Source organism: Leopardus geoffroyi, chromosome C1 (assembly GCF_018350155.1).
Source record: "Leopardus geoffroyi isolate Oge1 chromosome C1, O.geoffroyi_Oge1_pat1.0, whole genome shotgun sequence".
Classification (NCBI taxonomy): domain Eukaryota; kingdom Metazoa; phylum Chordata; class Mammalia; order Carnivora; family Felidae; genus Leopardus; species Leopardus geoffroyi.
The window spans coordinates 9,738,007-9,765,111 of record NC_059328.1 but is presented as its reverse complement, the minus strand read 5'-3'; the positions used below and the strand labels follow the sequence as shown (position 1 = coordinate 9,765,111).

Below are 27,105 nucleotides of genomic sequence, written 5' to 3'. Positions count from 1 at the left end.
CCACTAGGCCGCACCTGATCTGACCCCTGGCCACCTCACTAGCCTCATCTATCATTCCTCTCCTCGCTCTAGCCACACTGGCCTTTGTTCTAGTCCTTAAAAAAAAAAAAAAAGTCTAGCTTATCCCTACTTCAAGGCCTTTGCTTCTACTGGGGCCCCTCTTCCTAGACTGTTCTTTCTGCAGAGATCTCTGTGTGCCTGGCTCCTTCCCATGGTACGAGGGTGGGGAGAGGGGCTTCACATTTGTCTTGTCTTCCCTGACCCACGAGGAGGGACGGAGTGTGTGTGTGTATATATATATATATATATATATATATATATATATATATATAAAACTATGTAATTTCACAAAATTATCATTTTACTCATTGTTTATTATCTGCCTCCTCTGCCATAAACTGCAGTCCCAGGAGACCAGAGACCGTCCTGTTCACTATCACAGGACAACACCTAGTACACAGTAGACTCTCAATAAATGTTTATCAAAGTAATGAAGAAATGAATGAATGGATGACAGGCTAACAACTAACTTTCAGAAATTTAAAATAGTTTCTCATCATACTACAAACAAAACCAGTCTTGAGATTTCCTAATTATCTGGGTAATAGTTGAGGAGGCTATACATAGCCAAGAAGAACATCACATGTAGTTTCATTTACAAAACCTAACCCACAGAAAGCTTTTTCCGGAAGATTGTAGTTAGATAATCACTAGCAAGGAATCTGAAAGGTCTTGCGCATACGTGAGCAAACACCAAAGGTCAGGACCGGGGGAAGTCTGCAAAGACAGAACTATGTCACTTCAGACAGAGACAGGTAAGAATGGTGGTAGTCGTGCGCTTGGGAGCACTTCGGTTAGGCTAGGAACTGCTCACAGAACCTCACCTACAGTGGCTCATTTAACCTTCACGACACCTAGACGTGTTAACTGTACTATTAACTCCATTTTTACAGAGGAGAAAACGAAAACGGTGTAAGCGACTTCTCATGCTAGCACATCTAGAAGCCCAGATTCACTCACAAGCCAGTCTGCTCCAAGGTCCCCACTCCTAACCACAGCATTATACCACCTCACCAAAAATAACAGCCGGCACTTAGCCCTGAGCAGGCGCTAGAGCTCTACCTCTACTGACCTGTGTAATCATGGTAACACCGTGAGGTCGATACTGTATTTCTCTGTATCTTACAAATGAGGGAACTAAGGCACAGAAAGGTGAGCTGCCTACGGTTGCACGGCTAGGTAAAGTCCCAATGGCTTGCCCTGGGTCACACAGCAAGCCCAGATTTAATCCAGCAGTCGGGCTTCAGAGTTCACTCTCCCAAACACTATTCTCTCTTGCTTCTCACTGTTTCTCAGATTTGCTACCAGGGAGGTGAACACATTTTAACCGGAAGTCTTGCCAAGGAACCGCAGCGAGGGAACGTCACCCCGGACATGCTCTCCCTTGGAACCTCGCTTCTACTCCCTCGATCCCCTCCTATTCATCCCTTCGCCCGCCCTTCATCTCCATCAGGATCCTACCTCGATTTAACCAGATGTAATGCTCACTTCAAGTAAATTTCAGAGACAACGCATGAATTCTCGAATCAAATTCTGACTCCAATTTCAAACTGCAGCAGTGTAACAAAACCGTATAGTAGTACCTACTAGGAAATCATGCTATTACCGTCAGCAGAAAGAAAATGAGAACGAAGGTTGTAGATGTTTTAAATGAGAATACACCACAGAAAAATATCTCCTGCGGGGATTAGAATCAAGGACATGGGTGTATCTGAAGTAAAGGGCAGTCCCACTGGCTACAGATGACAGGAAAAATACAGCAGAGGAAAATTAAACAGCTCCGTGCTAACTGAACTTCCAGAAGTCCTAGTGCCCCCGCACAGGCAAATTTCAGCATGTTGCAAAGCTGACCACGGTCTTCAATGCTTGCTCATCGAGAGATTTCAACTCCGTGGAGATAATCTGTTTTCACGGAATGTCCCCCAGCCTATGACATTTTTAAATGGAAGTGAATAAACAGAAATGTGAATTACAGCAATTTTAGTAAACATATGTATTCCAAAAAGCAATCATCATCTATCTTTAGAGCCGTAAGACTCTTTAGAGAACATTTCCGTGCACGATCGGTACAGATTCGCCTTCCCAGAGAACCTGAGAGCAGGGACAAAGACCCAGACTCGCCTGTTGCAGAAATACGACGATACTCAGTGCTTCCCAATGTACTCAGTACCCTGAATGCATTCGGTGACCTGTGACCTCACCACAAACTCTAAAAAATGATTTGCCTCTTCTTTTCATCTCCACAATTAACGTCTCTAAATAAAAACTTGGCAGGAAGAAGAAACCCGCTCTGTTTAATTTCCATTCTGAATCACATCTACAGAAGAGAAAAGCTAATAATCCAAGGCTGCCTTATACCGAAGACCAAGTACATGTTTTCGGTCAGCACAGAACCACTGCAGCTGGCGACAGCTGCTTACAGTCGACACGTCTGCCAGTCAGACCGTTCGTAACGCCTCCGTATCGTAGGAGGAGGGAAGTAGTTGCCACACACCTCACTCATTGGTCTCTGCGAGGGGGCAGGGTGTAATTACTTAACGCGATCTTCGTGCTTTAGCGCACACAAAGCGGTGGCAACTGTAGATTTAAAACAAAGACCTTCCCATGTGTTGATGAACCACTTTCAAATATAATCCTTTCAAGGTTGGCAAAGTCATTCTTGTCAGTCCCAAGTGAGGACAGTTTTTGCAAAACTGCACGCAGAGTGACTAGAGCAGACCAGCTTTAACACTCTTACCTTTAAAGTTTTATAGTAAATGGCCCTGTTGATTTCCAGCGGAAACAAATTCTGCTCTTCTCCTGAGCAAGCCCAATTCACATACCGCAGCCAGTTTCCCTTCTCTGGATCGGTGGCATCAATGCACATCCATCCCAAATTTGGGTAATACACCTGGGGGGGGGGGGGGAGGTAAACACCTTTGTTAAAATAGAAATGTCTTTAAAATGTTTCCAGTTTCAACTTTTAAGACAACTTTTTTTCGTCATATCCAAGTACTCTACAAAACGCTTCACAGAAACTAAATTAGCAGCAAAGAAAAGAAAAAGAAAAGATAAAAACAGAGATCCAAAACTGATAATCCTCATTACTCATTTTTCTATCTGGACTTGAGTCATTTTTCTCTCCTAAACCTAAACAACTGTAGTAATTGTGTTTAATGATCTCTAAATGCTCTGCAAATACTGTATGTACACAAAGACGAGTGACAGTCCTAGTCCCTACATGAACTTGAGAAGAGTGAGCGTCCAGCAATGCCCCACCGCACCCAAATCCCCTGAGCGTTCTGGGTTGTTCTGCAAGTCAAGTGCAGGGGCCTGGTCCTGCCAGACCACACGGTTTGGCGGGTCCCTTTACTGCAAGGCTGAAAAAGAACTTCGGTGAGTGAACGTGCAGTACGAAGGTCCACGTGAGTGACGGCGTACGAAGCCCTGGCAGACGCAGCTGACCCTCCAAACCTTATCTAAGCATCTGTCAGGACTAAGGTGTCATGGAACATACTTCGGGAAATATCAGTGTCCTTCCAAGACCAGAAACCCAAGCCGCTTTTCAGGACTCAGATCAAACTTACTCCTGCAAGAAACTTTCCCTGATCATCCACTCTTGGTCAATGTCCCCGCCCCACTGGCCTCTACCACGCGTCCAGCACTTCTCATTCCTTCATTTTAAAGAAAGTCTATTTAGCAACTATTTTTAACTTTTATCTTTGTACACACACACACACACACACACACACATATATATAGATTTTTTTTTTCACTTCCCCTAAACTAGACCGTAAAAACACTTGATTAGGCACTGAACTAGAGCTGCAGGACCAACTGGTGATAGACCTGTCAAAAATAAAGCAAAAGAAATGAGTCTTTTACTTCTCTTTAGGAAAGAAAGGAAAGACTCTCGATGCTTCCATTCCTTCCCTACGTATATGAAGTGAAGACTCCCGCCACTCATTTCTTCTCTCCTCTCCTACCCACATTGCATACTCTTCTTTACTGCAACTTTCCTTCCGGAACAAAACTCCCACTCTCCACTCTCAGCTCGTCTGACCACACCTGCATCTCCAAGTCTGTGTCTGGCAGGGGGCAGCGCCCAACCTTACTGGGTACTAACCATATTTCCTTCCTATTGGGAACTGGATGTCAGGCATAGTGCTATATGCTTTCCATCTTATCTCATTGAATAGGGTAGGTTCGTTATCATCTCCTTTTTTAACATGTGGAAGTTGAGGATCAAAATTCAATTGAACTTTCCCAAAGTCACCCAATTAGAAAAAAGAAAAGAAAATCTGCCTGACCTCTACCATACTTATCAGCACCTTCCTTGACCATCCTGGTTAAAAACTACAAATCCCTCTCTTCCCATCAGCCCCCAGTCATCCCCCCAATTTGTTTTTCTCCATAGCACTTATGCTCTTGTAAAGTATGAGATCTACTCAGGGACTTACTTTTTTTATCTGGTGACTGCATCGTCACACCAGAGTATAGGCTCCATGAAGAGAAGACATGTTAGCCTTTTTTCACTCACTGCAGTGCTTCCAATATCTTGACTGGTACCTGGCACCAAGTAGGCCCTCAATAAATAACTATGGAATGGATGTAAGGATGCTGTTACACATAAAGGTATTCAGGGCCATCCCCTGTGAGTTTATTCAAAAGCTGTCTGTTTACTGAAACGCCTCTCTGCACCACTCCAAAGAAAAGCTCTCCCTGTTGCTGCAGACCCCTCTTCAAACTCACTCTCATTCACCCTCAGTGCATACAAGTATGCGTGCACACACACTCCCCCCCCCCTTTTTTTTCTAATATTTCTTTTTGAGAGTTGTGGGGGAAGACAGAGATTCCCAAGCAGCCTCCACACTGTCAGTACGGAGCCCGACATGGGACCTGAACTCACGAGCCATGAGATTGTGACCTGAGCCGAAATCAAGTCAGATGCTTAACCGACTGGGCCACCCGCGCGGGCCATCCACTCCTCTCCCTCTACACAAAGAGAAAGGGAAGCCCCAAACGGTGTGTTACCAAGAGCCTCACAATGCAACTTTTAAATTTTAAATGCCAAAATAACAGAAGTGGCTTTGCTTTAAAATGTTTAAGAGACGTCTGTCACAATTTGTCAGCATGGTGAATTAAGGAAAATGGGAGCCGTTGCTACTTTAACAGTCAGTCCACAGTGGGTAGTGGCTTTGGACTCATTTAGGGATCAAAAGCGTTGCTTCGGTTTATCACAGAGGATGGCAAGGTCCTACTCACACCCCATCCGACGTACTGACACAGCTCCAGGAAACCAACGGGAGACAGATGGTGCTGGAAAACCCCACACAGTCAAAGAGGGCAGCTGGGGAGAGACACGAAGCCAACCCACCAACCTGAGGATATCAGCATGAGCCATGCCAGAATTTCCTGACACCCTGGTCAACACCGACCTCTGCAAAGAGCAAGGCAGCCCACTCGAGTGAATTATTTATTTACGTAGGGTTCATTTTGTTTCAAAATCGATGGCAGCATCTGCTAAGTCATACTTAAACGGAAATACGTATTTCACAGACAAAGATGAACACTTCAATTTTTTAACGTGCAAAAATAATTCACAAAGGAATACACATGACCAAAATCTCATGGAAATAAATTAAGTTTACCTAATAATCATAAAATAACTTCAAATTAGATCATTTCTACCTAGCAGACTGGTAAAAAGAAATTTTTAAGAGAAAAAGGAAAAAAAAACACAGGACCAGAGAGTAGACATTCTCCCAAACAATGCTGATCAGAGAATAAATTGGTATCATTTTTTGGATGGAATTTAACAGTCCATGACAAAAAAAAAAAAAAACTTGAAAATGTACACACACTTTAGTGAGCATACACACTTGCAGGAATTTATCCTCAAGAGATAATTGGCAATTGTACCAAGACGCATGTACAAAAATGTTCCTAACAGTGTGGTTTATTACAGACTGTTTCCAATTAGTTGCTAAGTGAAAACCACTACGGATTAGCTCAGTATGATAATCCATGCACAGAGCAGAATACTAAGCAGACCTAAAAAGCACTGTTATACAAACTGTTAGTTTATGTGGAATCTTTTATTTTGCTAGATAATTCTATATCCCTTAAGAATTTTTCCAATGAACACACATGATTTCTACAATTGGAAGAAAAAAAGATAACCACGAGCTGGGGAAGTATTTTTACTGGTGCAAAGGGGGGACACAATACTAGTCATGACTGAATAAAGCTAGTTATAGAAAGTATGGCTTAAGACGGTACCATTTTTGTTTTCAACATGTGAATGCCGGAGGAGAAAAATAAGCTGACACTAAATACATGAAACTGTCAGCAACGGTTTTCTCTGAGAAGTGGGATCATCCATAATTTTTGTTTTCTTTCTTCTGTTTATCTGAACTTTCCGCCTTTCCTCCACTGACTTCGTGTGATCTCAAAGTAAAGAAGGGACAGGGTGGGAGAGCAAATTCGTCTCCGGCGTGAAACCCCACGTTGGACTGAAGGCCTCAGAGGCCGTACCGATGCTCCTCCTTCCTCCTGCCATCACCACCGTCATCACACACAGTTTAAATCTGCAGCTTTCTCATTTTTATTGAGAGTCTACCCTTACAAACAGAAACCGGTATGAAAACATGTTTTGATACAATTTCTACCTTAGTTGGCCAAACCCGGGCTTCCGATCAGAATCAATTTCAGTGACTGACACACAGAACCCAAACGGTAACATGTGACAGCTCTGGCTTCACGTTAACCGCCAAAACTAGACCACAAAGGCGCTGCAGCACTGTTAGGCTAGGGTAGCGGGAAACGAACTAGAATCCCTTCTTTCACACAAAGCGAGTGCAAAGGCAGGTCAAACTCCCACTCCAGCTCAAGCTCAATAAATGATATGCAACCAACCAATTTCCAAATCTTTATAATGACCAAAAAATATTCGGCTGACTTGATCCCAGAGAGAAATACTTTCATATAATCAGTAATTTTTCCTCATCCAATCTATAGGAGTCCCTTTTAACAAAGCAAGGTGTACCCTTTAACAAGGCATAACAAAAGGTACACCTTTTATACAAGGCAAGGCAAGGATACCTGATTGTGTATATACAAAACAGTTTTTACAAATTAACTTACAAGTGGAAATTCCTTCCTCGGAGAAACAGAGCTCAGGGAGAAGCATCTCCACACCAAGTCCCGGGCTAGATGCTTAATGAGGGATTTTATTTAGCTTTTACAGGAACCCTATGATATAGAAGTAAGCCCCTTTTATAAATCGAGACACTAGGAAAGGCTGCTAATTTTACTAGAACACTGAAGTCACTAAAAGTCTGAGCCAGGATTCAAACCCGGTCCTCTCAGTTATGCTTCCATTTCAATTTCCCTTTTTCCAAACCTCTCCTCCCATCCTGGACCTTCCCTCAGTCACCCAAGCCTGACCTCCCTTCTGCCCTTACCACTGAGCACAGCCTGGGTATTAACTCTTTGTCGAACAAAACATAATTTTCACACCACCTAATTGCCATGCAATTTAATCCAATCCTTTTGAAATAGCCATAAAACCACCTACACTCAAAATCCACTACACACCGCAATCTAAAAATGCATCAAAGTTAAAGACTCCTGAAGAACAGAGGATGCTTTGCAAAGGACGAACCAAACTGATAAAACATACTTACCCCCTGGGTTGGGGGTGAGAGTTTTCATTTAGATCCGTCCTTATCATTTACTTGCTATATTCTACATGTGTTCATCCAAATTTGTAAACTCAAAAACCTCTCATTCAATTAATGCAAACATTCATCATTTGAATCCTCAACTGTTTGTCTAGGAGGTCCTTACCCACTCTCAACTTACAGTAACGAACTTTACTCTGACGCAAATCACTGCCAGGAATTAAGACAGAGCACTAAAGATGCTTCCTCATACTGAATCGACTCTCATGCTGAGATACGTGTTGCATTCATCCAAACAACCCCCCAGCCCCCTGCAAATTAGAGTCTACAGTGATACAGCCTTTCTGTTGGCTGTTCTCTGGACTTGCCCTTCAAACAGCTCGGACACATTACTAATGGTGGGACAGAACCTCTCCGGGAGGTCCATGCTCCTGAGGCTCCTTTCCATCTTTACTCCTCTGGGGATCTAGCTTACTGAATTTCCAACATTATGATCCATACACTGTTTGCCACTTTCCCCGCCTGTTCCCGGGAAGAGACAATATCTATTTCCACTTGTGGAGACTGACAAAAGGAGTAAAGGGGAGACAGGAGGCTTGTGTCTCTACAGGCCCAACTTGCAGAGCATTTACTTCTCATGTGTTCCATAAGTAAACAATAACTCAGCTTGTAGAAGTCACTTTCAGGATTCCTCCCACCCCCCCCCCCCACACACACACACACACCGTGTTAGAGCTTTTTGGTTCAAAATACAGCCCATACTCTCTAACATTAGAAGAGAAAAAAATTCGGACCACCTGGGTGGCTCAGTTGGTTGGGCGTCCGACTTTGGCCCAGGTCATGATCTCACGGTTCGTGAGTTCGAGCCCCGTGTTGGGCTCTATACTGACAGTTCAGAGCCTGGAGCCTTCTTCAGATCCTGTGTCTCCTTCTCTCTCCACCCCTCCCTGACTTGTGCTCTGTCTCTCAAAAATAAATAAATGTAAAAAAAAAAAAAAAAAAAAAAAAAAGACAAGAAAAAAATTCAGGGCACCTGGGTGGCTCTGTCGGTTAAGCCTCCAACTTCGGCTTGGGTCATGATCTCCCAATTCTTGAGTTCGGGCCCCATATGGGGCTCAGCGCTAACAGTGTGGAACCTGTTCAGATGCTGTCCCTCTCTCTCTTTGCCCCTCCCAACTCGTGTGCTCACATGCTCACTCGCTCTGTCTCTCAAAAATAAACAATTTTTTAAAAACAAACAAATAAATTAGAAATTCTAACTCTGGACTATGGATGCTTAAGAATCCCGTATAACCCTATATATGATATACAAAATGTTGTGTACATATACACACTTGTACATTTTCTGCGGAAATTTTCAAAAGGGCCCACAACCCACAAAAAAAGTAAGAACCTCCGGGCTCTGCTAGCGGGAAGGGCACAGAACAGGCAACCAGGAAGCCTGGACGCGAGGCCAGACTCTGGGACTGGCAGCTTGAAGGCATGAAGCAAGCCACCTCACACAGATTTCTCACCTGTCGAAAGACTTAGGGCATTTCCAGTATCCTATTATTCCACAAACAAAAATCTCCATTGGGTATTGCCAGTAATCTATGCAATACCACGAATATTATATGTCAGACCCAGTGCTCCAGAACTTAGGACACTGGTAAAAGCACATGCCAAAAGCTTAACAAATAGGGGCTAAAATAAAGGAATAAATGGACTCCCAGAGAGACTTTTTTTTTTTTTTTTTTTTTGCACCAGACCAAGCTGCCTATCTGCGTAAAAGTTAACTTATTTGGGAGGATCACTTACTTCTCTGTATTGCAACGCCCTCATCTGCCCTAAAGTTCCACAGAAAAGAGTATGATCGGCCTAGAAGCTTCTATGACCACCAACTGTACAGCTACTCCACTTGTAACTACCAAGTTCAAAATCTTTTCACTACCGGGGTGCCTGGGTGGCTCAGTCGGTTGGGCGTCCGACTTCAGCTCAGGTCATGATCTTATGTCTTGAGTTCAAGTCCCCTGTCGGGCTCTGTGCTGACAGCTCAGAGCCTGGAACCTGCTTTGGATTCTGTGTCTCCCTCCCTCTCTGCCCCTAACGCACTCGCATTCTGTCTCTGTCTCTCTCAAAAATGAATAAACATTTAAAAAATTTTAAAAAAATCTTTTCACTGCCATCAACCACATAGCTTCACAGTAAACCTAAGACACCAGTCATCACCACACTCATCCCCACTTGCTTCTCCTTTCTACACACTGAGACCAGGGCTCAGCTAACTTTTTCTGTAAAGAACTAGCAATAAATATTTTCAGCTTTGCAGGCTGCACGGACTCTTGTCAAAACTCCTCAACTCTCGGGGCGCCTGGGTGGCGCAGTCGGTTAAGCGTCCGACTTCAGCCAGGTCACGATCTCGCGGTCCGTGAGTTCGAGCCCCGCGTCGGGCTCTGGGCTGATGGCTCAGAGCCTGGAGCCTGTTTCCGATTCTGTGTCTCCCTCTCTCTCTGCCCCTCCCCCGTTCATGCTCTGTCTCTCTCTGTCCCAAAAATAAAAATAAACGTTGAAAAAAAAAAACAAAACTCCTCAACTCTGCCACCGTAGGGCCAAAGCAGCCATCGATAACATACAAACAAATGAACGCAGCTATGTTCTAATAAATCTTGATTTGTGAGCGGACATCTGAGTTTCATATGATTTTTATGTGTCACGAAACATTTGATTTTTTGTTTAAACCACTTACAAATGTAAAAAGCACTCTTGGCTGTGGAAGTGTAAACAACAGGCAGGTTGCATTTCCATGAGACCCAGGTCTTTTCCTCTGGCACCGCCCCCCCCCCGCCCCCCCCGTGCAGGTTTGGAAGATGGAAAGAAGAGCTGAGCAGTACTTTCTAGAAAAAGGTTCTACAGGATCAGCTGGCTGACTTCTCTGCTCTTTTTTCTTCTTGCCTCCATTTTTAACTTAGAAATAATCTGAAACTCGAAGTGTTGAGCTAGGGGGCACCAGGGTTGGCTCAGTCGTTTAAGTGTGAGACTCTTGATTTCGTCTCAGGTCATGATCCCACGGTTCGTGAGATAGAGCCCCGTGCCGGGCTCTGCGCTCAGTGCAGAGCCTGCTTGGGACCTCTCTCTGCCTCTCCCCTGTGCACATGCACGTGCGCAAGCTTTCTCTCTCTCTCTCAAAATAAATAAATAAACATTTAAAAAAAAAAAAAAAAGAAGTGTTGAGCTAGCCAAGACTAGGGAATGCACTTGCTCATGTCTAACCTGAACAGTGCGGATGGATAAAACGTTTTTCACTTCCTCAAATGATTAAAGTCTTCTCATTGAAGAGCAATCATTCGTCAATTTTAGTTGAAATACAATTCCACATCTTCCCACCATGCCCGATTCAAAAGTTATTTGCCTGAATGAATAACATGCAAACAGAAGTAGTGAACTATCAGTTTTCACTTATAAGAATGGGGCGGAGGAGGGGACCATTAAAAAGATTAACAATACTGGGTTTTAAAAAGCTAGAAAAAAATAGGTACTTTTGGTGGGCATACAAATCAGTGCAATCCATGTGGAGGTCTGTTAGCAAAATTCACCAGAGACTAAAATGTAAATAACTTTTGACTTAACATTTATACTTCCAGGAATTTATCTTAAGAAGATAACCAGACAAGTCAGCACACATGTATACACGGTGAGTTTCATAGTCAGAAGAGTTGTTAATACCATGAAGAGATGAAAACTATTTAAATGACAACTGGTTGAATAGTGGAAGAATGCAATGGAATTCTATGTGGCCACAGGACACAATGATGCAGATGAAACTGTTTGACACGGGCACGTCCACAGCAAATTGAAAGAGAAAAAACCCGTCACAAGACTGCATGTGCGCTTTGATCTCAGTTGCACGAAGCATCTCTATATGGTGTTTGTATATGTACCAGCCTGTGTGAGAGACGGAAGAAAAACAGGCAGAGAAGCACAGACTTGGAACGTTCACCAAAAGATTCACAGACGATTTTTACTTTCTTGTTTATAGTGTTCTGTAATGTTTACGTTACTTTCCAATGAGCATGTATTCCTTTTAGGATTTAAAAGAGACTTCTCAGAATGTACACCAAGAACGAACCCTACTGAAGACTATGAGCTTTAAGTGACAGTGATGTGTCGCAAGTGCAGGCTCTCTGAAAGTCTAACCACTGCATCGCCCTGGTGCGATGGTGGGAGGAAGGGGGGGTGGGGGATGCAGGCACACTCTGTAGTTTCTGCTCAATTTGCCCTGAACCTAAAACTACTCTAAAAAATAAAATCTAGGGGAAAAAAAAAAACGCATCAAAACAATTCACATGCAAACAACTCACAAGCGCAACAGAAGCCATCTGAGACCCACGAAAGCGAATCTGAAAGGCTTTTGTCAGAAGCGCAGATCACCGCAGACCTCTAGGCACGGGTGGGGGCGGTCCCGGGAGAATCACACCAAGTCCAGCACTCCAGCTGCCAGCAAGCAGCTCCCCGCCAGAAACCGCTCGAACAACTGCTCTCCTCTTAGGAGAACCTGACTGTTTGGGGCATCACCCTGAGGATACTTTATTGTTTCTCTCCCGTTGTTTCTGATTTACTAGAATGTTTTCAGTGAAAGCTTAGGGGACGTAAGACTCTGTGAGACAATCAAGGGCTCAAGAAGAGCAATTTAACACTTGGTCTTAGCTTTAAAATGGAGTTCTAGCTGGGGCAAAAGACAAGGCTGCTAAAAGATAAGCAGGTCTTAAGGGGCTTTAATAGAAGAACAAATGCCAAGATGAGATTTTAATGGTAAGAAGTTTCTCTTACTTGAATACAAGCCATTCTGATGCAAGTCTGAGGATCAGACCAAGGTTGGAAGAAATCACTGGGGATATACTAAATTTTACTTGGTGTTTTACTTTCTTTACAAGACACATGGACATTATAACTGCTGCTTCCTGTATTTTGCCGAATGCATGCCTCTACATATACATGTATCTACTTTTATTTTAACAGAGCAAAGGCTTACAGGTTTCTGTACGGAATACGTACCTTGTAGTCGGAACTACCTGAATGACATCCAGTTGTTTTTAATTCCCAGAAGGAAAAGCCAGCCTTGACAAGAACTAAAGTTTTAAATATAACAAGAACTGGCAATGTCAGAAGACTCACAAACTGTGGTGGTATACAAGTAGAAGTACCTAAGTCAACAATGCGATCTTAACATGTCTGTAAGTAGAAATCGAATCCCTAATATGTCATGGCTCCAAATCAGGATATTCACCAAGCTACTATGAACTCATACGACGTACGAATTTCAATACAAACGAAGCTTAATTTACAAAAGACACTATTAATGATTTATATACTATGCCCAACAATAACAAACTGTTAAGGCGGGTAAATTAGGTACAATAAACTTAGGTATAATATTAATGACATTTGTTCAAGCTCAGCATTACACACACGGAACGAGAGAACACATCTCCTGGTTTCCAGATACTGTCCTCACTAAGATTAGCGCGGACCCGGTAGAACATATCTGTTAGTTTCCCTTGGGAAATTTCTAAAATTAAAAATGCAGTTTATCTGGGGGCATACTTTCGTGGTCCAGACATTTTTAATCATACAGGAATTATCTTGAGTAACTAATACCATTTTTTGGCTGGGCAGTTTTTCTACAAATATAAGCGCTCTTTCACCTCAAAAGTAGTGAAATAGCATAATGTGATTATTCTCACGCTGACTCCTCATTTCCTAAGGCCCTTCGGGTTAACTGTCATCAGATTTATTATAAGGGACTCACGACAAATACAGAACCTCAAAATTACTGGAAGAAACCAGAGGAATCTTCAAGTTAAGAAACACTGCTCTGAACACTGAGAACAGCAGCGACATACCTCAGGTGTACAAATGTCACAGAACTTCTTGATGTAAAGTATCCAGACATTTCCTAGGCATATTTTGTTTTTAGGTCTGTGTGTGTTTACGTGTGAAACAGATGTGATTCCATTTAAGACAATCTGATAGGAATGCTTTTCCTAACCACCGAAAAACTTCACTTGCTTTGCAAAGGGAGTCACACACCACTGAGATCCTATCAGACCACGAGAGCCTCCCCAGAGCACCTGATCTGAACAAAATTCCACATGAATGATGAATTTGCATGCAACGCTCCAGGAAGCAGTAACAACCTATTTACCTTCACAGCTATCTTAATGATGGATTTCTTCTTGTCCCCGTTTTTAAATTGAGGATTTTAGGGCCCAGAGGTTAAGTACCCTACACCCAGAGTCACCAGGCTAAAATAAAGGTAGGATCTGAAACCAGGTAATCCAATGAAACATTTTTAAATGCCTTACTGTCGTGCAGGAGACATGGGTCCTAGCTCTGCATCAACACCACTCTCGACACGGGTCCTCACGGGGAGGAACAATTCACCTCTGTTCCTGACGGCCTCACCTCTGTAAGGAATGTGCTAATGCCCTACTCTGTCCTCCAGGATCATAGTGAGAATAGGAAATGCACAAAATTAAAGCCTCCTGAGAAGTCCGAAGCACTCTATAAATATGCCATGTGCTAAATATATCCAATTCTGAATATTCCAGCAACACAGAGATTATTTTCTAAAACACAGAGAAGACCCTAACAGTGTTTTATTTGTGGTCACCTCAGAGTGTTCTTTTATGGTACCTATTTGGAAGCCTGCAAAGGGACAGACCGAAGTCTTGGTTGTAAAGCAAAACACCCTGAACAAGGCAATATAAAAACTGGATTTGACATTCGTCGTTGAGGACACCCAAGCCGCTTCAAAACACAAATGTAAACGGTGGTCTGTATCCAAAGAAACACATTTTCTCTTTAATAAAAACATTTTTTGATTTTAAAGAACGTAGTAAGCGAACTATTTTAATTTCAAATGTCGAATCCTGAGAGAATAGAATGATTTCTTTAAAAACGTACTGAATGCTGATAAACAAAGAACCAGAATTCTTTCTTACCTCCCACATGTACACATTATTCTTAACCTGAGATCTTTTTTTCTTATCACCAACAAATGGCCCAAACTTTTTGCCTTTTAAAATTGGTTTAGTGGCCCAGACACCTAGAAAATAAAACCGATATTTTTATAAAGTATTGTGGTTAAAGATCAAAGCATTAAAGTCAATTCTGTTTCACAAAATAGTTAAAAGGCTAGCCAGTCTAAAAGCAAGATAATGTTAAATCAATGGAGAGCAAGTGAAATTAAATGAAATCAAGTCTTCAGGAGGATTTTTATTTTTCTTCTTTGTATTCTTCTGTACTTCCCAAATAGCCTGTAAAGAACCTACACTGTTTTAGAAGTAGGAAAGAATGTTTTATATCTGTTTGTTTCTATTTCTCACATGTAAAATTACCCAGATGGCACAATCACAAACACCCAGAGAACAGCACAATAACAACTTAATGAGAAAAAATACGAGGAGTGAAGCTATAATTGTTCGAGGGAATGTTTTTGTTTTAAGCTGTATTTATTTATTTAAGTAATCTCTACACTCAACACAGGGCTCAAACTCACGACCCCGAGATCAAGAGCCACATGCTCCACCAACTGAGCCAGCCAGGCGCCCCAAAACTATAACGAATTTTTAACTCTTTCTACTTTTCCGCAGACTTGGAATGATCTCCAATGAACATGAATTGCTTTTACAAAGGCTGAGAAATACAGTTTTGTGAATAAGTATTTCTGAAGTTCGCTCAAAACGGAACACTCTTTCCTCTCCAGCTAGGTCTCCTGAAAGCTTGGCTACTGTAACAAGTCGCTCTTCAGAGCTGCAAACAGCCAAGAGTTATACCGCTGCTGTTCCCGCTGCTCCTGCTGCTCCGTGGTATTCCTAGGCTGTTGTTTTTCTGTGCACTAGCCACGGGCAAACAGACGAGCCGAAGAAGGCAGCAGGCGAAACGGCGGAAGGTGGTGGTGGGGCCAAGGGAACCAGCACCCAGAGGTGACGCTCCCTGACAACATCCCTTTGGACAAGTTCCCTCATCTTCTGGTCTCCGTTTCCTCAGGCACAGAAGGAAGGCGGAGACTGAGCCAGTCCTGCCTAGCTAGGAGGTTCAAGTTTCCCTCTTCTGTAAGTCCATGAATCCAGTTTGATAACAGAGCTAACGATCAGTTAGTGGAGCTATAAAATCAACCACTTTCACGTGAATGATGTAAGCGCTCAAGTTGCTTACTGAATACTTTTTCAGTGAGAATTAGGAAAAGCATTTATTAACAATTTATTCACACACATATACACATAAACTGGAATATCAGAAATACATCTTAAAAAAAAAAAAACAAAAAGACGAAAAGGGATACAAACATGATAGATTCCAAAAATGTACTTTGACTAAATTTTTATGATTTACTTCCTTATTAGCCTTCCGTCTAAAGATTAGGTCACAAAAGCAAAACCAAATACACAAAAGCTTGGTTTGTATTCAATGAGAAATCCCAGCCAGAAGCATTCAGATACACTCGGATCATCATTCGTTCAAGTACCTGCTGAGGTCCATAATGCGTCAGGTACCGGAGACATAAAGAGAAATAGGAAATGAAGGCACTCAAATGAATGCAAGGGCAGATGTGACGATACACAAGGATGAAATTAAATAGAACAGCACAATCACACTCAAGTCCCAGTGAGACAAGACAGGAAGGAATACGCTCTGTAGTACGAAGAGCCCCGAGGAAACGTGGAAGGGAACACGCGGGCTGAATCACGAAGGACGGGAGGTGGTGGGCGTGGAGATATTTCTGGTTCAGTTTTATAATCTATGTCCACCCTGGATTCTTCACTGGAAAATGCAGAAACACCCCACAGTGTTCTAAATCAAAGTGTAAACCTGTTGCTTTTATGATGAGCTCCCCACCTCCACACAGGCTGCTCCCTTCCCCTCCCCGTCCCCTCCAGGGACCCTAGTACTCACCAATCCGAGTCTTGTCAACAGCAGATGGGAAAAGCCTCACTTCCTCCGGAAGTCCTCGAAGCACATGTTCAGGTACCTCAGCCAGGCTCTCAGCAGCTGCGACAGGCTCGGTGGCGTTCTGCAAGTCAAGGAACAGAAGGATCAGAGCAGAGGGAAGCAAACCCAGTTGGTGGGTTTTTTGTTGTTGTTGTTTTTCTTTTTTCTGGTCCAATAAGCAAATATGCAAAACTGTAACTGCAACCTGAAGCTGGCAAGCCAGACGGAGACTACAAGATGCGAGATGCAGAGCATTTCAGGAGTTGCTTTCACTGTTGTGAGTCTCCAAAGGAAACGACTGCAACCTTCAAGTCTGTCTGTGTTAATCTGTTTTGTTCAGCCACCTGTAGTCACTTTCAAACTACGTGAATCTCTGGCACCACACTGTTTCAACTCCCACGGAATCTGGAAGTAAAATACGGCTTCAGCTTCCTTTTCAGTCAAAGGCTACCATCAGCATTTTAGAACGCTTAAAAAATAAAAATCAACACTCCTACTTAAACGAATACTTCTGGCACACACTGCAAAGGCCCAGCCAGCCGGCCAGACCCCACCCCACCTATGTTTTCATCCTTCTGGCAGCAACACCCCCTTTAACAGGGGCTTGAATATTCCGACAAGAACACTACAACTTTTTCTGGGCCCTCAATGGAAATGCAACCTTTCCCGGAAGCAGTAATTTACTGCTTCTATCAAGTCACATTAAACAGCAAAGTTGCCAGAATATCACAGTCTCCAAGAAATAGAGAATTGTATATAATTACTAACCAAAATTCACTTTAATCTTAAGAAATAACATTACTGTTAGGTATGTAATATATAAGGGAAGAGGAAGCAAAAATCTGAGGCAACTGGTAAAACATGACTGTTAGTTTGAAAATAACGTTCAATCAAAGGAAAGCCAAGTTTGTATTGACTGTTATCCCATATACCCCCAAAGAACCGATGTACATATCATAACACCACTAAGAATGATGGGTCCTTTAGTCTTAGGTGTTTTTTATTTCACTGCAAAGGGAAACACTTCTCAAGGATTTTCAAAGATACCAAAGTAAGCAAAAAGCAAACTCCAACCTAAGGAAGTTAACTTCCCCACAATGAAGCTCTTACAGCTTTTAAGAATGTTTTGTACAAAGACAAGAAATCATCCACGTTTGTGTAATCCCAACATTATTTTTTTGATGTTTTCTGTGCTGTGTTTGTTTGTTTGTTTGTTTGTTTGTTTAAAGTATCAATAGGCTACTTTAAGAGAAATAAATCCCCCAGCAAGGAACAACTCATTATGAAGGTCCACTCTCTGGCCTTTTTCGAGTCGGGATGCACACAAGCGGGCCCCCAGGGACGGAGATTCCCTTCTGAAACAGGGCAAAAGCTCACAATGCCGGCACTCCGGAAGCACGAACGCTGTGATCTTGCTGGATCTACAGCTTGGTTCTGACAATAATACCAAGCACACGTTAAGTGCCTTTCAAAACACAAGAATGCCAAAACTGCCCCCGAAAATGGGTCTGATGGTGTTTTTAATTAGCTACAGTGTGACTAAATTCAGCACACAAATTTCTCACTTTTAAATATGGTACCCCATTTTTAAAACTTTAATCTATAAATGGTGATTCTGGAAACAGGAATCTTTTTTCCAAAGGGGGAACAGGTATTAAACTGGCAGTGGGTACCCTAGGCTACATAATGATTATTGGACAAATAATAACATGGACAAACACGAAGAAGTACTTAGCTAAGGCTCTGAGTCCCATCAGCACATGGCCACTTAGCAGCGCGAGGAAGTTTTCTTCTCCTTCCTCAGATAGGACCCTAGCCTAAGACTTAAAAGGATCTGACACCATTTAACCTCCCTAGGAGCTTTGAAAAGACAGTGCATCAGCTACTCTAAACTGGTACTTCCAGACACAATGACAATAATACTAGTAAGTTAGCATTTCCTGAGAAAGTCCTCAGGGCCTCAGTACAAGGCACTGTACTAACCGTCTTCTATGCATGATGGCATTTACTCCAAACAGCTCAAGGGGCAGGGACTGTCATTGCTTCCTCTGGCACCGCCACTGCCCTATCCCCTCACCCCCACCCCCAACACCAACACACCCATTAAGGAGGAAATTGAGGCTTAGGGAAGTGGTCTAAGTTGCTCAAGACCAGGATTTGAACCTTTGTCTGTCTGACCCTGAGCCCATGTTCATAACTACTGTGCTCTTTCCAGTTAAGATTCTGCTGGATAAGGTCTGAGGATCTAATGTAAAACATGCTAACTCTAGGTGATAGCACTGTATTATAGAATTGAAATCTGCTAAGAGAAATGTTCTCACAAAAAAAAAAAAAAAAAAAAAGGAAAAGGATAAATATGAGAGATGATGGATGGGGTAATTAACTAGATGGTTACACATATATCAAATTACCACTATGTATACTTCATATATCTTACAATTCGTCAATTATACCTCAATAAACCTGAAAAAAAAAAAAAAAGAAAACAAAAAAGAAAAAAAATCTGCTGGAACAGAATCTGAGAACCTCTGCCCTAAAACCTCCCAACTTCCATGGCAGTGACAGCAGCCAACGGCTCCTGAGGCAGGAATGGTCCTTCCCACGGGAAATGTGTCACTGGAGTATAATTTGGAGACCACGTGTGTTAACATTTCTGATATACCTGTGAATAGAAAGGACCTCAGCAGAACTGCCACAAGAAAAAAGATAAGACAAATTCCTATGCATTTATTTACCTGCTTTTGGTGAACCCCTCCCTGCTTGTAAATTTGGGCTCATTTACCTAGTGGAGGAAAGCTTTTTTTTTATATTTTAGTAGCCTTCACACTACAAGACTCAACTAAAATTTGCAGACTTCCAACCACACCAAGCCAACCCTGGCAGCCCCAGGACCTTGCTCTCACCTTTCCAGCTGCGATGGCTCCAGCTGGAAACTGCCTCTTCCCTTCCTTAGTTTACCTTCATAGTTCTTATCACAATTTTAAATAATTAGTTGTAAAATTATGTGTTTAACGTACCTCCTCTGATAAACTACAGTGAAGACAGATGGTATCTTTTTTTTTTTTTTTTACATTTATTTATTTTTGAGACAGAGAGAGACAGAGCATGAATGGGGGAGGGTCAGAGAGAGAGGGAGACACAGAATCCGAAATAGGCTCCAGGCTCTGAGCTGTCAGCACAGAGCCCGACGCGGGGCTCGAACTCACGGACCGCGAGATCATGACCTGAGCCGAAGTCAGATGCTTAACCGACTGAGCCACCCAGGTGCCCCAGATGGTATCCATCTTATTCGATGTTGCGTTCCCAATGCTTAGCAGGGGACACAACATGTTTGTTGTCATTTAAATACCTGAATGAATACATAATTCTTGTAAACCAACTTAAAACTTTTTTAGAAAAAGGAAGGCCAGAAATAAATAAAATAGCTGGGTCATCTATCGGAAAGCATTTTTTCCATGTGCTTGAATTTCTTGAATGTGAGGTAGGTATATTTCTGGGTCAACATAAGAATTCTTTTTTAGAAAATGTGATATATGCTTTCAATTCTTAGCACGCAATTTACAAGTAAACCTTTAGAATAAAAGACTGTTTAAAAGAAAATTTCTCTCCCCCACCCATATATAAACTGAGATCTCATTTGTACACACAAACACACATATACACATATATTTATATATATGAACATCCTTAGAGTATTAGATGTAATATTATACTCTAAACAAGGTCATGTTGGTTCCTACACTGAAGATCTCCATTTGATCCCGGGACTACTTCCCAGATCAATTTTTCTCTAAAAGAAATTGCAGCATCTACTCAATTTCTGAGTCCCTTCTACGGGCCAGGCAATGTTTTAAGCACCTCCTTTGCCTTAACAATGTGTCACTCTATGGAGGAAGACCGACAAAATCAACCAAGGATATACAATGCCTGGTACTTTCTGATGCTCTGAAGAAAAATTAGGCACAAGAGGAGGACACAGTGACAGAGATGGGTAGGGTGCTATTTTAAACAGAGAGCTTCAAGAAGTGAAGTGACAGTATGGGGGGCAAAGACACCAGGACAGGTAATCAGCAAGGACCCTTGCTGACTCAAGAATAAGCTTGATATGATCACAGAACAGACAGGCAAAAAGACCAGCGAGTCCAGAGAAGGTGAGGGAAAAGCAGCTGGAGCTGATGTGGGAGAGGTAGGTAGGGGTAACACCTTAGGAGAAATGGATCACCTGCTGAACTACAGAGAATATGAGGAATAGAAGGTGACCAACCAGAGACCAGACTGCAGGCTCCAGGAAGGACCCTTGCTCCCCCTCCTGGAGTGGCCAACCGCCCATCCTTGCCATCCCAGAATAAAGGCACGTTCCTGTTTCAAGGGTTTCTGGACACCGATCACTGTGGTAAGCACAGAGGACGTTACAAGGACTTCTCTACTTTCCTATTACGTAACAGGAAACAGAAGAGCTCGTTTACTTCACCGCTTGATGAAGTAAAGGCTCCAAACATGTATCAGTGAACTGATCTAGAACAGCATATGTTAAATTTAATGTGTTAAATTTAAGTTAACTTAATAAGCTTTGTTATTGATCTCATTAAATCAAGGTCTCCAACTTCCTAACTCAAACTCAAAAGAAGGCAGTCAGCATTCCTTCCCCTCCCCAACTCGTGGCCACAAGCAGCTCTCCTTCACTCAGTCCATCACTCTGTCATTAACAAACACTTCCTGAGAGCCCGCTCCAGGCTGGCCCTGCGCTGAGCAGTGAAGGTACGATGGTTCACAAAGCTGATCCGGGCCCTCTGCTCACAAAGTTTTCAGAGAACTGCTTTTTCCCTTCCCCTAATACCTAATACCTTTCCTTTGGCTCACGATGACTTCCCATGCTGGATGGTGGGGAGCATCAGGAGTATGACTTTTACTCCTTCCTCTGGACCAAGCTCTGCGCTAAATGTTTTTCCTGCATTACCTCGCAATAATCACAGCTAACACCGATGGATGTTCAGGAAGCCATTCGGACGCTACTGCAAGCTCTTTTAACCTTTTAACCAGCTCGTTTAATCTTTACACCGCCACTCTGGCTGTGGGCACCTTCATGATCTTCACTCTACAGATGAAACTGAGACCTGCCCACAGTCATGGCTAGTAAGTGGCAGAGGCAGGATTCAAACCCAGACAGTCAGGCTTCAGGGTCTGGGTTCTCAAATACTATGCCACAGAGCTGCCCTGTCAAGTAACTCTCCCAAGCTGCGTGGTTTTAAAGTAGCAGAGCCCAGGGGCACCTGAGTGGCTCAGTCGGTTGAGCGTCAGACTCCTGATGTCGGGTCATGATCCCAGGGTCAAGGGATTGAGTCCTGCATCAGGCTCTGAGTTGCGTGTGGAACCTGCTTAATTCTCTCTCTCTCTCTCTCTCTCTCTGCCCCTCCCCCTCTTACACTCTCTTTCTCTAAAATAAAATTTTAAAAAACACATAAAAAATAAAAATAAGAAAAATAAAGTAGCAGAGCCAAGATAAAGTCCAGACAGACTCCAGAGTGCACGTTCCAACCAAGCCAGTGGGGTATCTCACGGTCATTTAGGGCCACCTTTGGGGGGTCCACAGGGTCAGGGCTATTTCAACAATAGTCCTAGGATGTTACCTGCCTTTTTCATTCTCAGGCATGTAGAGGGGAGGTTTTCAGGGTTTATGACAAGTGATGATGTCATCATTCCACTGGCTAATGGATGTGTGATTGTCTAATCTCATGTTTTAAAAATTTCTGAACCATGAGTAAGGACTGTAGTCTAACCAACTCCTGAACTAGGTCTAGTTCCTGGTTTTGATACTGTAATAAAGTAAGATGTTACCACCGCGAAAAACTGAGTGAAGAAGAGTATAGGGTTCTGTACTATTTCTGCCACTTCCTGTGACGCTATACTCCCTAAACATTGTCCAAAGAATTTTTGTTTCGAGGGGCGCATTCGGTAGAGCTTGCTCATTCGGCAGAGCTTGGGGCTCTTGATCTTGGGTTCGTGAGTTCAAGCCCCACAGTGGCTGCAGAGTTTACTTCACAAAAAAGAAAAAAAAATTGCTTTAATTTCTCACATGGTAAATATCCAAAGATCTAATGCACATAAACAAAAGCCTGATGATGGCTGCACGAAAGAGACCACCTCTGCTCTTCCCGCACCTCCCATCTCAGGACTGAGAAGCAGAGATCAGGAGAGATTCTGAGAGACTAACTAAACCAAGAGGAGGAAGGAGGGTGGGGTCCGCACATTCGCACCCTACCTCCCCAACTTCTCCACTACAACTCGAGGGGCTGTTCCCTACAGGCAAGGGGGGGGGGGTTCTGTTTTAAAGGTTTCACTCTGAATCGCTAACGGAGAACAAGCAAAGCATACCAGAACAACCTGGGATAAATAGCTTCAAAGGCAATTAAAGGCAACCAGTTATTGTCCATGCCCCTTCGGGGCTCCTGCCCGGGCCGGATAGAAAAGCAGAAGAGAGTTCCTACGCCTTACTTTAAGCACCAGCCTGGTTGGGCCAAGACCTATCAAGGCAGGAGGGTGTCATTTTGCCTGCAGGGCTCTGGGCCTCTGCCCTGCCCTAAGGAAGCCAGTCCCCACTGTCCTACCAAGCAGGATTTCCCCTAAGGCTCCATTACCACACGCCCCACCTCTCCCCACCTCCCCCAGCACTTTGCACTTTGTAAGCACTTACTGGCTGGCTGGTTTAATGGCCTCTCCACCAGAGGCAGGTTTAAGCTGCAGACCCAGGGGGCAGGTTCCGTTTCACTCACCACTGCACCCGGCACCTGGCACAGGATGCCGAGCCCCGAGCAGTGGTTGCTGTCAACAAACAAGTACCTGGCAGTCAAGTGCAGGAGGTCTGTGTGCACAGAGATGGCTGTGAGGGTGTACAGACTCAACTGGCCATGGAGGTCCAGGGGAGTGGATGAGATCAGAGAAGAGAGACAAGCAAGGACAAAGCCCTCAGGATGTCACTAAGAGTGGGAGGTAAGACCAGGCACGATGTCACCGTGGCAGAAGGGGCATCAAGAACATGATGTCAGAAAGGCTGGGGAAAAGGTTCCACGAAGGGGGAGAAGTCAACAGTCGAATCTGCTGGGGAGCTTGCAGTATGTGTGGTATCAGATCCTTCTCCACTTCCCACCGCTGTAGTCACCCTTCAGCCTGAAATAACACAGCAATCCCCTCATCCTGCGAAGGGCAGACGAGCACCCCACGTGCCAGCACTGCGCTACCGAGGAAAGCAGCAGCGAAGACAGATGGGTTTTGCCCACCTGACCGGGTATTCCACTGGGACCAGTGAAATAAAGAGTGTGATGGGGCACCTCGGCGGCTCAGTCGGTTGAGCATCCGACTTCGGCTCAGGTCATGATCTCACGGTTCGTAAGTCCGAGCCCCGCGTTGGGCTCTGTGCTGACAGCTCAGGGCCTGGAGCCTGCTTCAGATCCTGTGTCTCCCTCTCTCTCTACTCCTTCCCTGCTCACACTCTGTCTCTCTCTTTCAAAAATAAATAAAGACTTTAAAAAAAAAAATTTTTTTTTTTTTTAAAGAGTGTGATAAACAGATAAGGAAGGGGCACTGTCCTCATCAGGGCAGCTGCGTGCAGGGGGACATCTTAGAGAAGATCACACACACAGACACTTGGACCTGAAAGATGAGAATGGCCACGTGTTAAGTATCGAGCATTCCAGGGAAACGTACTAAGGGGACAAAGGGCTTGGCACGTTCAGGAATAAAATGAGACCACCGTGGCCAGGTCACAGCGAGCCAGGGAGAAAGCAGAGGCGGCTGCCGCCAGAACCTGCAGAACCTTGAAGGTCAGGGTAGAGAGAGACCGGAGCTCATTTAGAGAGCAGCGGGACACAACCAGAAGGTCTTGGGCAGGGGAGTGACATGACGTGATGAGAAGGTCTTCTGGCTTCCAGTCTGTTCCCTATTCAACTTCTCTAAACCCTCTGCCTTCTTGATTAATCATCCTATAAAGCATCCGGTTCAGAATTCCTTTTTTTTTTTTTTAACTTTCTAAATAAACCAGTGGTTACTTTACTGGTTGTAGAGTCTCTCGAGGTTGAAGAGAAGCAAAGTAAATTAGACCTAAGAGCTCTTCTCAACCTGACATGCCCCTGAAGGAGGGTTCTGCTGCCTCCTAGTGAGTCTGTTACTGCTGAGACTGAGCTGCCAAATTTCAAACCACCTTCATCCAAGGCAGCAAACCAAGGAGCAACAGCCTTTCAAGTCAGGTGGGAGTTTGCTTGGTCTAGCCACAGCCTTAAAAAAAAAAAAAAAAAAGAAAAGAAAAATTCTATTGGAAGAAATCACAGAAAAATCTCGATTTTACTCTCAAAGTTCCTCCCTAGTCCCTACAGGCACCACTCTCAGGAAGTCCTCCTACTCCTTGGCGTCTTTCACAGATCTGGCTTTCAACCAACAGGGCCCCCAGACCACTGATCCTTCTGGCCCTCAATTCTTCTGACCAGTCAATATCTTCTTATACCCTTCCAGGTCAAGTTCAAATCCATTCATCCATGAAGACATTCCAAACAACTCACGATAATTGCCTGCTTTTCTAATTTCCTATATGCTCAGGTTTATGTTGTATGAATACAGTACTCAAGACATACAGAGAATGGTCCCACAGAGAGAGAGACCGTCAGCCAAGCAGTGGTCAATGAGGGGGTTTCTGTGAAAATCCAAAGTAATGACTTGGTCTGAACTAAAGCACTAACAGTGCTTAGAAAGTATGTTACAGGACAGAATCAGCACTTGCTTACGAGCTGAAAATAATGGTGATGATGATACCTACAGTGTTTCCTACATGCCAGGCGCCGGCCTTGACGTTTATTAACTCATTTACTCTTGACCACAACCACATGGGGTGGTCACCACTATTATCTCTATTTAACAGGTAGGAAAGCAAATACCAAGAGGTCAAGTGACTTGCCCAAGGTCACACAGATGGAGTGGCTGTGAAGGACGAAAGTCCACTCCCTGTGGAGTCCTGTGAAGGACTGAGGGTGAAAGTGAGTCACCGCACAGCAAAGTTGAGGAAGAGCAAAACAATCCTACAAAACCTTTTTCTTTGCCAAAGCATTAATATCAGAATAACAAAAAATGTAAACCTTCTTGCCAGAGTTCCTCCCACAGTTATATAAGAAAAATGTCATCCAAGTTGCTAATTCTTTTTCAAATTTCAGAAATAATCTAATATTTTCATTCACAAAGACAATGTCCCAGATCTTATAAAAACTGCCAATTTATCTAGTAGAATACATGATTCAAAATGAGATTTAAGTGCCATCATTATTAAACATGTTAATTTTCTGAACTATACATTCATTAATCGAAGTTTAAGTCATGACACATAAGAATCACCTTACTTGGAAGTCTCTTTTTAAAAAGCCTGAAAAATCAAATTCGCATTTATAGTTACTTATACAAATCTAATTCTATATTAATAACATGCTACAACAGCAAAAGTGGTTTCAACGTTTTATACCTCATTATGCATATATACCCAGGATTAGGAAAAAAAGTGGGGAAGATAACCTAAAAGCAAAGACAGAAAGCCATTCAAGGCTTTACCAAATCTTTGGAAATACATCTATGAACAGACGTATCTGAACGGTCACATGGTCTGCTGCCCCCCATAAAGCGTCCTCTGTGAAAGGAATAAACTACCTATACCACCTACAACAACGTGGATGAATCTCAAAAACACCACGCTGATCAAAAGGAGACAAACACAGGGGCGCCTGGGTGGCTCAGTCGGTTGAGTGTCTGACTCTGGATTTCGGCTCAGGTCATGATCTCAGAGTTCACAGGATTGAGCCCCACTTCAGGCCCTGTACTGACAGTGCAGAGCCTTCATGGGATTCTCTCTCTCCCTCTCTCTTTGTCCCTCCCTTGCTCGTGCTCTAAGTAAATAAATAAACATTAAAAAAAAAAAAAAAAAAGGAGGGAGGACAAATACAAAAGGGCAAGTACTAACGATTCCACTCACGCGAAATTCTAGAACAGGAAAAAACAATCCACAGGGACAGAAAGCCAATCAGTGCCTGCCTGGGGTAAGGACCGGGGGGGGGGGGGGGGGGGGGGGGGCGGGGAGTGACACTAACTGCAGAGCAGCAGGAAAGAATTTTTGGGGTAATGGAAGTGTTCTGTACCTCGAGAGAACTGAGTGCAGGTATCTGGCAATCTTAAGACTTGCGCACTTCAAACGGGTACATTTAAAAAAATTTTTAGGGGCACCTGGGTGGCTCAGTCAGTTAAGCATCCAAGTCTGGCTCAGGTCATGATCTCCTGGTTCGCGAGCTCGAGCCCCGCGTCGGGCTCTGTGCTGACGGCTCGGAGCCTGGAGCCCGCTTCGGATTCTGCGTCTCCCTCTCTCTGCCCCTCCCCTGTTGACACCCGT

General features: G+C 43.5%; 1 protein-coding gene across 7 annotated transcripts in view; it reads right to left on the bottom strand.

Moving 5' to 3' along the window:
* The window catches only part of PRDM2 (PR/SET domain 2), a 123,202-nt gene that overhangs the window by 74,401 nt on the left and 21,696 nt on the right, over positions 1-27,105 (bottom strand). For 5 of the 7 annotated variants that reach the window (XM_045475705.1, XM_045475707.1, XM_045475700.1 and 2 more), the window contains 3 exons: positions 16,659-16,776; positions 14,705-14,808; positions 2,798-2,950 (listed from right to left, as the gene is read on the bottom strand). In XM_045475705.1, the coding sequence (XP_045331661.1) occupies positions 2,798-2,950; positions 14,705-14,713 (162 nt within the window). In that variant the 5' untranslated portion in view covers positions 14,714-14,808; positions 16,659-16,776. Of the gene's footprint in view, positions 1-2,797; positions 2,951-4,499; positions 4,521-14,704; positions 14,809-16,658; positions 16,777-27,105 lie in introns of those variants that run through there. The other 2 variants (XM_045475703.1, XM_045475704.1) reach the window with 2 other exon arrangements.